This window comes from Lagopus leucura, unplaced genomic scaffold, assembly GCF_019238085.1.
Source record: "Lagopus leucura isolate 7727_CA_CO unplaced genomic scaffold, USGS_WTPT01 Super-Scaffold_100002, whole genome shotgun sequence".
NCBI lineage: Eukaryota > Metazoa > Chordata > Aves > Galliformes > Phasianidae > Lagopus > Lagopus leucura.
Window position 1 is genome coordinate 43,124,843 of NW_024962263.1, and position 12,121 is coordinate 43,136,963.

The following is a 12,121-nucleotide window of genomic DNA, read 5'->3' on the forward strand; positions in this document are numbered from 1 at the left end:
GGCCGCCGCTGCTCGCGGGCGCCCCCGGCGGCGGGTCGGCAGCGCGGGTTCCCGTGGAGCGGCGGCGAGCGGGCCGCGGAGGCCCGGCTGAGCTGGGCTGGGCCCCGGCGGGAGCCCGCCCGCGCCGCGTCCTCGCCGGCGGGTGCGTGGAGCGGGCGTGCGCCCGGCTGCGGGCGGGCACGGGCACGGTGCGCAGCTGTCCTGCGGAGAGAAGGGAGCCGGCGCCGGCAGGAGCCGCGGCGACAGTCACGAGCTCAGATGGAAGTCCCGGCAGCAGCCGTGGTCACAGCGGTGAAAAAGCCGTGTGAGGGGACGAACAATAAGTAGTGCGGTGGCAACGGGGTGCTCCTCCAGTTTGCTGCAGTGCTCCACTCGGGTGCCTGCTGCATTCCGCTACAGAGTTTGGTTTCTTTCCCCGATCCCAAACTCCTGTGTGCTCACCAACACGACTTTCAGCTAGTTAATCATTCGGTAATTTATTCCCGTTTAGCAGATCTTAACAGATTCGTAGCAAAATTGTGTATTGTTTAATGAAAATAGAAGGTATCACTGCTAGATCGTCAGCAGTGGCGCTTTGCTGTGTGCTCAAAAGGAAAGCAGGGCTTTCCCCAGCTTGCAAAGAGCTCTGAAACCTGTTGGAATAGTTAGTCGTGCCATTTGGTGGATTGGATATAAGGACCAAAACTTTATTATAAGGGTGGTGAGGCGCTGGAACAGGTTGCCCAGAAAGATGATGAATGCCTCATCCCTGGAGACACTCAAGGTCAGGCTGAATGGGGCTGTGAGCAACCTGATCTGCTGTAGGTGTCCCTGTTCATTGCAGGAGGGTTGTACTGAATGTCCTTTAAGGGTACCTACCAATTCAGTTTCTTGATTCTTTGATGCCTCATTCTAGATCAGCAGAGCCAGGCAGCCCAGGAAAACACACACAATATTTCTTAGTTTTCTTTTACCTGTTTCACATACTTATACACTTCCTTTCTGACTTTGACTTCATTTCTGATCAATCTTAACATCTGACTGCATAGCCCAAATAATTTTAACATTTGTTTATTCTTTTTTTTCTCTTTTTCTCTCTTTTTTTTTTTTTTTTTTTCAAGTCGATAGTTCCATATGCTGCAATGCCAGGCTTGCAAAAACTGTCTGATGCTGAATGTTTCTACATCATACATCATCAGCCATTGCCAAGGGGTGGAAGTTGCATACCTACCAGCTGCTTCCATTTTCATATCTGGTCAAGGGTAAATAGGCACTGAGGAGTGGCATTCCGAGTAGCTGCATGACAGGTGATGGAGGGAGATGTCTGAACCAAATATTGGCTTACCCGATCAAGTAGTTGGCAACCCTGCCTATGGCAGGGGGGTTGGAGTTCTAGGATTTTTAAAGTCCTTTCCAATCTAAGCCATTCAGTGACTGCCTCCCTCCCCCATGTGTTTCCTGCCCCTATCACAAGGGCTGTCTGTTGGAGATTGGGACTGAATAATATCACTTCTGTATTTTTCAGTGTTTCTGTGCCAAATGTCTCCACCGTTTGTTTGGATACCCAATATCCTGGGTGTTTCTTGACATGCATCCATCTGTGGCCCAATGTGCCATCCTTGGGGCTGCTTTGCCTGCTTGCCATGCTCTTCTCTGATCTTACTCACCTCACTCAGCAGAAAACTGTCCCCTCTTCTGGGTGAACTAATAGATTGACTTTGTGGAGTCCTGTAGAGTTTTTCCTGGCTTTTGGATCTAGGGAAAAGTGAGTAGCAGGAAAACAGTCAGAGAAGTAAAGAAACCAGCAGAAAGTAAACATGATTTATGGCAACAACAGAACTATTATCAGATGAGTTTGTGCAGTCATCTGTAGAATCTGTCTAAATAATAACGGAGTGTTTTAGCACTGAGCGTGGTGTCATTTTAAATAATTGAAAATGCCATGCTTTAATGCACTAATGTAAAACAGATTTTATCATTTCTTAATATGTTAATGTTTTCCTGTCTTTCAGGCTGAAGGTGGCCCTTTGTAAGGGTTAATCATCCGTCAAATATTTAATAATTGTTTGTTCAGAAAATTTCCTGCATTGTTCATGGTAAGGCTTGTATTTCATATTTCACTTTTAGTTTGTTATGCTGCCACATTTTCTATGCTGTTTTCACTACTAATATTTACTTCAGTTGTAAGGACTATCATACTGTTGGGTCATGCATTTAGAGAAAATTGCAACTTCTCAGAAGAAGTTTTCAATTTTGGATGACTGAATCAATATATAGGTTTAAATAAATTAATTTCTTAATACAAAGAAAACACAACATAAATAGTTGTGTCTATAAAGCTTATAATCCAGGGGAATATTTTTATGTCTTTATTTCTAATTTCCAAAGAGGTTTCAAAATAATGCTTTGATAATCTGAAAGGCTTCTCTGACCCTGTTAAGCCAAATATTTCATTTGTTTTAGAGCGTAAATGTCATCAGCTGGTGGAATTTTATGACTTAGCCTATTTTATCCCAAAACTTTCCCTTGTTATTTTACAGGAGTTTTTCATCAGTATGTCTGAAACCATTAAATATAATGATGACGATCACAAAACTGTGTTCTTGAAAACATTAAATGAACAACGTTTGGAAGGAGAATTTTGTGACATAGCTATCGTGGTTGAAGATGTTAAATTCCGAGCACATAGGTGTGTGCTTGCTGCCTGCAGTACCTACTTCAAAAAGCTTTTCAAAAAACTAGAGGTCGATAGTTCCTCAGTAATCGAAATAGATTTTCTTCGTTCTGATATTTTTGAGGAAGTTCTTAATTACATGTACACTGCAAAGATTTCTGTTAAGAAGGAAGATGTAAATTTGATGATGTCTTCAGGCCAGATTCTTGGTATTCGTTTTCTGGATAAACTCTGCTCTCAAAAACGTGATGTATCTAGTCCTGAGGAGAACACACAGTCCAAGAGCAAGTACTGTCTGAAAATAAACCGTCCTATTGGGGAACCTAATGATACCCAGGATGATGAGGTAGAAGAGATTGGAGATCACGATGACAGTCCATCAGATGTGACAGTGGAAGGAACTCCCCCCAGTCAGGAAGATGGGAAATCACCAACCACTACCCTGAGAGTTCAGGAGGCGATTCTGAAGGAGTTGGGAAGTGAAGAGGTTCGAAAGGTAAACTGCTATGGCCAAGAAGTGGAGCCTATGGAAACAACGGAGTCAAAAGACTTAGGATCTCAAACCCCCCAGGCTTTGACATTTAATGATGGCATAAGTGAAGTGAAAGATGAACAGACACCAGGCTGGACGACAGCAGCTGGGGATATGAAGTTTGAATATCTGCTTTATGGTCATAGGGAACACATTGTATGTCAGGCTTGTGGTAAGACCTTTTCTGATGAGGCACGACTGAGAAAACATGAAAAGCTACACACTGCTGATAGACCATTTGTTTGTGAAATGTGTACAAAGGGCTTTACCACACAAGCTCATTTGAAAGAGCATCTGAAAATACACACAGGTTACAAGCCTTACAGTTGCGAGGTATGTGGAAAGTCTTTTATTCGTGCACCGGACTTAAAAAAGCATGAAAGAGTTCACAGTAATGAGAGGCCATTTGCATGCCACATGTGCGATAAAGCTTTCAAGCACAAGTCCCACCTCAAAGACCATGAAAGAAGACACCGGGGAGAGAAACCTTTTGTCTGCAGTTCCTGCACTAAAGCATTTGCTAAAGCATCAGATCTAAAGAGGCATGAGAACAATATGCACAGCGAAAGAAAACAAGTTACTACAGCCAATTCCATCCAGAGTGAAACAGAACAGTTACAGGCAGCAGCTATGGCTGCTGAAGCAGAGCAGCAATTAGAAACTATAGCTTGTAGTTAAAAAAAAAAAAAAAAAAAAAAAAAGAAAGAAAGAAAGAAAAACACCCAGAAACTTTATCAAAAATAATATAAGATATTAAAATGAACAAAATCTATTGTTGATATACATTTAGATCAATAATTATCTTTTGGAAAAAAAAAAACCTCAACTATTTTTATTGGATTTGAATGCTACATAGGAACAGAAGGCATTGTTCAGTTAGGTATCTTAAAAAATTCAGAGATGGGTATTGTTAGAATATAAAATAGTTTTGTTGTCATTAGCAGTATAATGCACTAATAGCTGATTTATTTTAAGGTTATGATCAATTTCTCTATAAAACAGGGATCATCACTGGAGGATATTTTGCTTTATCAAGCATGGAATACTGCATACAATATAGACATCAAAATCAGTGAATGATGTCTAAAATGCTGATAGCTCATAAAATTAGAAACAGAAAGGAAATAGTTGTTTTTCATAATTTTGAAGGTGTTAGGCTTACAATTCTTGAGAAAGAAGCAAGAAATGATTCCCTATTTTTTTTAATGCCTCTTTTTTTTTTTTTTTTTTTTTTTAATACCTAAGGTAGGTGCTAGAGGTTAGTACAGCAGGGTAATGGGGGACTATGATCAAAATTAAATTTCTTCTTTTTCCACTCCCTCAAATATCCTTTCATTTTAACTGAGGTGGCAAGTTTTATTAACTAGGAAGTACTCGCTTTCCTAAAAAAACTGCATTATTCACCATGGTCCAGGCTGGCAAAGAAGGGTCTTGCACTTGCCAGTCCCTTCTATGAGGAAAAAGTGTCTGACTTATTTGTTTCTGTGTTAATTCAGAAGGCCCCAGGATATGGAACAGAACTACAAGGAAAAAAGGTGCAACATGGAGAAAGAGCTATTTTCCTTAATGGGACCTGGTAGAACTGAGTTAAAGCTCATTTGCAGCCTGACATGATAGCTTCTGTTATACAGCTTTCACTCCACCTAACCTAGCACAGTCAAGGCAAAGAGCAGCACAGGAGGATTAAGTGCACTGGCAAGTGACTGAAATTCACTGCTGGAGCATAGGGCACAGCCATGGCCTATTGCATTACCTGCCAGCAGTGTTCAGACTGGGATTTTCTATTTTAGCTGGTTGTACCAACTTGTAAGTCCTGCTCACCTTTAAAGAATTCCACCTTCTGGCACACTGCCACTCAGCAAGAGGGAGACTTCATTGGGTGATTTCAGTCTTAAATTGATTCAGAATCAGTGTTCACTTGTAGTCTGTTACCTGGAGTTTCCTGTCATGTTTTTTTTTGTTGTTGTTTTTTCCGACAAGCTGCTGCTAGTTTAACTGTTAACTCACAGAGTCAACAAAATAAGTCATCTTTGGATTGCAGTCTGCTATGTGTAGTTAACAAGAGAAGACACAAAAATAGTGATAATATGATCCAAAGGGATATCGAGCCTTTATTTAAAATTTGTAAATACTCAACTATTGTCAACACTTCATTTGAAGTAGGAATGGGCAAAAAATGCATTATTTTTGGTACATGGTTGGACAACATTGATCATTTGCGATACCTATAGCATATGAAAGTGTTAGACCAGTTTCTGGTAAGTTACTGTGTAGTAGATCACATTTTGCATTTCTAAGTAGAAATTGAAAATAGCATTTTTGGAACTGTTCTATGAAACTTTGCTTATTGTTTTGTTTGTTTGCTTTTATACAGCTTCGTTATTTTCATGTACCCGTCAGGTTAAGCAATTATCTTAAAATGCCAATAATCGTTTGAAGGCTGGTTTGTAAATAAAACGTGAATTTAATATTTTAGAAAATGTAAACTTTGGACCTTTACCAATATATTTTTTTAAAATGTTGCTTCATTTTACATTCAGTAATATTAGTTTGTAAACAAACTATACATTTTGTATCTGTGCAACATCAGAGGATGTGTATTCATTGCATTTTATTGGTTCTCTTGAGGAACATGATAAATGACCATTGTTAAAATGTTTTATTGTATATGATCACAGATAAAGATAGTAGGTCCAGAATGGGATCTACTTTTTTCTTTCTAAGAATATTGGTCTTGTTATGTTTTCTTGTCTAAAACTTTGTTCACTTACTTTTTCTTAGGTGTTAAAACTGGGGTCGCTAAGCCTGCATAAAATAAATCTGTTGTGAAAAGACTTCAAAAGCATAAAAAATGAACAACCTAGATTTTCTCTAGGTCTCTTACGAAGAGTGCAAGAGGTGATTAGCTGAAATTGCAGCAGTGAACATTTACATTAGACATTATGAAAGACTTTTAAGGGGTAAAGAATTATTAGAAGAGAATGCCTGGAGAGGTGGTGCAATCTCTGATGGTGGTGATATTCAAGAACAGGTTAGACAAACATCTGTTAGGAATGGTTTAAGTGTAGTTCATTCTGCCTCGAAGCAAAGGGATAAGCTGAATAACCTCTGAAGAGTCTCTTTAACTTTGGTGTTGGGGTTTTTTTTTTAGGATGCTGGGGAAGTAATGAATGCGTGCTTGAATGAAAGGAAAGCTTAAGGCCTACAGTTCAAAAAATACGTATATTGCCCCCTGACATTTGTGCACAAGCAATTGAGATGTCAATTTCAGTCATATGGAAAAGCAGGTTTGCATTAGAAGACTGGCAACTGGACATGTAATAACACTGGATTTTGCATCAAAGTAAATTTTGCCATTGTTTAAGTTTACAGCTGTGAGAAATATATAAGATTACAGCTCTAAGGGTTGTGTGATGTCTGTGGCATTTTAAAATTGAGGCAGATTGATTTTCAGGAGCAGAATTCAGAAACAGGTGCTTTTGTCACACATGCCCTGTACATGGCATAAACACTTTACATGAGACTTCAAGTGAAAACAGTGGAATTAATCCCACGTCATAGGTTTCAAGAGTCACATAGGTCTCCTACTAGTTTTAGTTGCAGGGGAGTCAGAAGAACACTGCATTTTCTAGAGAATGATGGTATTGATCATGAAGGCAAAGGTTCTGTTATTTTTATTAGGTTGAGAATTTCATTGGATGTTTCTGCTCCATCTGTGTGTTTTAAGATGCAATCTTTATTTTTCCTTTTTCCTTTTCTCCTTCCACTTCACTTCTGTTTTATTCTGTGAAAACTAATAGACTTTTCTTGCCTTTCCAGATATCTCTATTCAAAACAGGGCCTGGAATAATTTTGAAGTTCTGGAAAAGGTCTTAGAAAGGAAGTGTCAAGATAACCTTTGCTGTATGCTGTTGTTAGTGTACCCTAAGTTAATCCTGTTATATGTATATGATCTGAAGGGATAGCAGCTTATGTGTTCTGGGGATCTGACTGTGAAACTCAAGTAGATATAACTGCTTCCTGACACTGCTGCTCAACACTTCTCTCCTGTCTTTACCAGAAGATGCTAAGTACAGAAGCAGATGTATGGCAGCTCCAAGCCATAACGGTTTTCCAGCATGGTAAAATGGCAATGTCTTACTTTTGCTTTTAGAAGGATGGCAGTTTCTTTTCAGAGCTCACGACATAGTGAGTGAGATTCTGGCCAATTAATGGGAATTTTGCTATTGACTTTATTGGTGCTGAACTAGCCTAATATTTCTAACAAAGTTTGCAGACAAGGAACAGGTTAACATGAAAGATTGATAGAATGCTATAGAAACATGGATGGCTAAAATTGCATTAGGTATGAATTAAATGGTCTTCTTTGTTGCTTCAGAATTAAGTAGCAAAAATATCATGCACGGAATTATTCCTAAACAGACATTTCTCCATCTAATGTTTTTGAAACTTAGGCCAGTGATGTCTTTATTATACACAGAATAGCAAAAACTTTTAGTCATTTGTCTCATATTGAACACATTGTGGTGGCAGGTGACCATGGGGCTTCAGTGGAGGTCTGTGTATATTAAAATTAAGCTTAGAAATGAATAGTTGTTTGTATGATCAGGACTGTATGTGTGTATATATATATATATATATATATATATATATATATATATATATATAAGTTCTGATGTATATAAACTGCAACATCATGTCAGCCAATGCTCTGGTGACCCAAATTGGTCTGTATGATTACTTTAGCCTTTCTACTGGTGTCAAAGTCTCCTGAATTGTAAAAAGATGTAAGCACCAGAAGGCATAGACTAACTTAAGGTGAAAAGAAATACTTGAAGTAATTGCTGTTCTGTGATCTTAACTGCGTGCTCTTAAAAACAGGTGTTTACTAAAGAGGAAAAAAGAACAAAGAGAGCATTAGAAAGAATACCTGCCAGCTCTTTTCCATTCTCAACCCCTCTTCTACACACAATTCTTACCAATATTTAAACAAACATTAGAATACTAAGCAATTCACAGCTGAGAACCTTAGTTGTCATTTTCTGCTCTAATATTGCAAAGAAAATGGTTTAGGCCTAGAGATCAGAGTTTTAAATGTTGATGTCATGTGAAAACAAATGCCTCATGCTGACTTCAGTAGCAAAATGTTGAAGCGTTCAGCTTCTATTTGTGTAACCTCGTGTAAGCTGCAGAATACTGAAAACTCATCAGAATTTTGCAGTTTAGCTACCCAACCTGGAGGTCTTCTGGAGATCTGACTCTGGTTTCTAATCCAGACATAGCTTTAGGGGTGCCTTCTTAATTCCAGTATGAAAAAGGATATTCAAATTAATAGAGTTGGGTGAGATATAGAATAAAATATCAGATGGTACCAGAAAGTCTACACTAAGCTTAAAATGTATTTTTAGAGACAGATTATCTATTCTGAAGTCGTTTATCAAATTTTAGACACTTCTCTGTCATACAGAAGTTGTACATATCTGAAATAAAGTGCATCTATCACTAACAACATTTTTTTTTCCTGAAAGTAAGCATTTACAAAGAAGTACAATACAGCATAATTTCACCTAGAAGGTAGAGATAGATTAAAAAAAATATTCATTCTGTTAGTCCACAGATCACAGTGGTATGCTCAGTAAGCCAGAAATGTGAATGTTTCATTAAAAATTCCATTACAGCAGTTGATCAGTCATTTGTCTCCATATAGAACTAAAACAATTATAATAGCATTCATCTCAGAGCAGATGAGGATTTCCATGAATAGATTTTGTTAAATATGTATTGTAATAGTTGAGACATATTTTCACAGGAATGATTCTGAAATGTAATATAAGAGATCTGAAATAATAGAATATCTAAAAATAGTGATTTATTTAATATTGATATCTTTTTGAAAGTATTTTTCTCCACTATCCTCTTATATTTTTTATTTGCAGGCCTTACTCCTTCGGATATTTATAAAGCTCTGAAACTTTAAGACCTTCAACAATTCTGATAGGAACAGAACAGTGCTGAGAGCTCTATATGACAGAAATAGACTGAAGTCTTTCTGTTTTTCAACAATCTGCAGCTAAGTATCTAATTTTATAAAGATGAACTTGAAAAACACGTAGACCTTCTGAATAAAGTTGTTCCAAGTCTAAAACATTTATTATTAAAGTAAAGCATGACTATCAAAAGGCTTGGTCAACAGCAGAAATACTGTGTACCTGTATCCCAGATTCCTTGTAGGGTACATATGCATATATTTATATAAAATATTTCTATACCTGAGATATCTGTGTACATTTAAAAGCCTGTAGCTCTTGAAAGGATACAACAAGATTGTCAAGTGTAGTACTAATAATATATTGAAAATCTTAGTGAATGGAAATTCCAAATATATTTTCTTTTTCATAATGTTGACCACTTTCCATAAATGTATATAGGACAGTAGGAGCGTATTGCATACTCTGCATGTATTTAGATTTAAAGCTGAATTTTAATGTAGAACTAAAAGAAACTACTGGAAGTATGCACTGAATGTAGATGGTCTTAGAGGAATCATAAAATTATGAGAATTGTGATAAATGATAATTTAAACTCCTCTGTTTTAGAAAAAAATACATTTTCTAAGGCAAAATCTTTTTTTTTCTTTTTTTTTTTTTTTTAATTTAAAGACACACACACAAAAAAAGCAAAAAACGTGATGACAGCAACAAAGCACACTGCTTACTTCTGTGGTTTTCTGACTTCCTCCCAGCAGGCAATTTATACATTTGAGTAATCTACATGTACAAGCAAGTTAGCTGTGGGGAAGCTCAATTTTTAGAATATTTTAGAGACAAAAATACTGAAGTTCTCATTCTTCACTAATGAAGATCCTGATTTTTTTTCAAGGTCACAGATACCAGAAACAGTGCTTGTATAAACAAATCCTTGCAGTGGCATAGCAGAGTATTCAGGCAAGAGGATGTCATCTGCTAGCATTCCACTCTAAGATGAAAAATTCATTTTTTCCTTTTGCTCTAGAAATTGAAATTAAAAAAAAAAAAAAAAAACCCACAAAATACTGTGTAGCTTCAGGCAGGGTTCCTCTTTGGGGGAAATTATCAATTATCTGCAGATTTTTGGTTGTTTTATACTTGTCGTCAGCATAACTGTAGTTTTACAGAGTAGAGTTTTCAGGACTGTGTATCTTCAGATGAAGATATTTGTCCTACTTGGCATACTGTCAAAGCTTGTTAATGTGTTTCTGTTGTGTTTAAGATTGCATAGGCAAAGCACAGGAGAACAGTTGGAGTAAAAGCAAGAATATACTGTGACAAATATTCTCAAACTTACACTTAATCAGCTCTAGTACAAACAAAATGCAAATCTGTATTTGCTGTATCTAATGCAGTTATATTTAAGAACAACTTTTCACTTGCTTACAAAGTCAGTAGCCTCAGATAATGCTTGTTGTTTTGTGTTAGTTGTATTAACCTCCAACATTTAGAATCTGCATACACATTTTTTGTCCTGAGTGTGAGAACCATGGAGTATCTTTTGATATATATCTATCACAGTAGAAATGTCTACTGGTATTGACTGTGTCTAAGCAGCATTTAATCCTGTTTTTGTATACTAGGGAATCTCTTTTCCTTGTGTCCTAAATAAGCCCATTACCATTCCCCCATTCCCATTTCCTTTTAAAAAAGATTAAAGTTTCCCTGAGCTGTGCTTAGGACATTAAAGATTTTTTTTTTCCTCAGATGCTGATTACTTTGTTAAGACATAAAGTGAATAGAAAGTTTGCTGTTTAGAAAGGAAATTTGCAATGGAATGTTTCTCTATGTTTCTTTCAAAACTTTAGCATTGTTGGTTTTTTTTTTTTTCTTTTTCTACTTTAAACTTCATTTTTTGAGATGACAGTCTTCTAAAGGCATAGTTTTCTGCTTATGAAGAACTTGCTTCTGACAACTTCTTGGTAATTCCAGGTAAAGTGTTCACAGGTAGGCCAATAGTCGTATACAGAATGAAGAATGGAACTCACCCAACTGGTAAAGGGGATCTCTGGCTAATCAGCACTCATCAGGAAGCAGTGTAGGTCCAAAAGATGTTCTCCTTTCAGTGGCTGGCCCTTACATGAGCCCATCACTGTGGCTGATCCATGCCCTCTGGGTCAGCCACACTCCTTCACTAAGTAGGTGCTCAATCACCAGTTCAAGTCATGACCTAACAGTTTCCCTACAGCATAGCAAAGCAGATTTTGCATGGTAAAGATTAATTCTGCTTAAAGTGGGAGTCTTCTTTCTTCTCCCTTCCTTTCCTTCTCACAGAGGTGTAGTGAACTTTTGTGTCAGTGCAAGTGGGGAAGGTATTTGGGCAGGGATGAAGATAAGGGGAAAGGAAAGGGAAGGAGCAGGACCTTCTCATTTCAACCGTAGTGAAATGGATGACAGCTTGCTCCTAACCACCTCCTTTTTTCATCTGGACAAATCCCATTCCTAAGTTATATTATTTTTTCTTGCTGAATGCTTTCCACTGAAGTCTTTTCAGCGAGGCTGAATGACATTTCACCTGTTTCTCTATGTAGAGTTTACTATACCTACAATTTTCATAAAGATAATATATTGGATTCTCTGTGCTTTTTTTTTTTTTTTTTTTTTTTTTTTTTTTTTGTAATCAACTAGTGGCTATCACCTTGGATCCATAGAAAATCTATTCTCATTTTTAAAAAGCATAGGAACAGGCCTAGTATACTCTTTAACTCAAATATATTTATCATTTGTAGATGATAACAGAGAGAGGTAATGCACAAGGCCTCATCTCCAAAGAAGAGCTAAATCATGAGATGTTTCCCTGTGTGTGAGTTAAGGGAAAAACTTAAAGGAAGTTGAGGTTTCAGATCCATGGAGATTGAAGTCAGCCTAAGTTGTGGTTGCTGCAATTTACTGCTGTTCGGCAATACCACT

The 12,121-nt window shown here is 37.5% G+C and overlaps 1 protein-coding gene across 2 annotated transcripts; it reads left to right on the forward strand.

Moving 5' to 3' along the window:
• The first annotated feature begins 263 nt into the window (after positions 1–263).
• ZBTB14 (zinc finger and BTB domain containing 14) lies at positions 264–5,908 on the forward strand. Of its 2 annotated transcripts, XM_042869311.1 has the most exons (3): positions 264–471; positions 1,992–2,075; positions 2,520–5,908. In XM_042869311.1, the coding sequence occupies exons 2-3, from the start codon at positions 2,073–2,075 to the stop codon at positions 3,861–3,863; spliced, it is 1,347 nt and encodes a 448-aa protein (XP_042725245.1). In that variant the 5' UTR covers positions 264–471; positions 1,992–2,072; the 3' UTR covers positions 3,864–5,908. The 2 variants fall into 2 exon arrangements, with proteins under 2 accessions (XP_042725245.1, XP_042725244.1); XM_042869310.1 differs by lacking the exon at positions 264–471 and having other exon boundaries at positions 1,939–2,075.
• Positions 5,909–12,121: the final 6,213 nt, after the last annotated feature.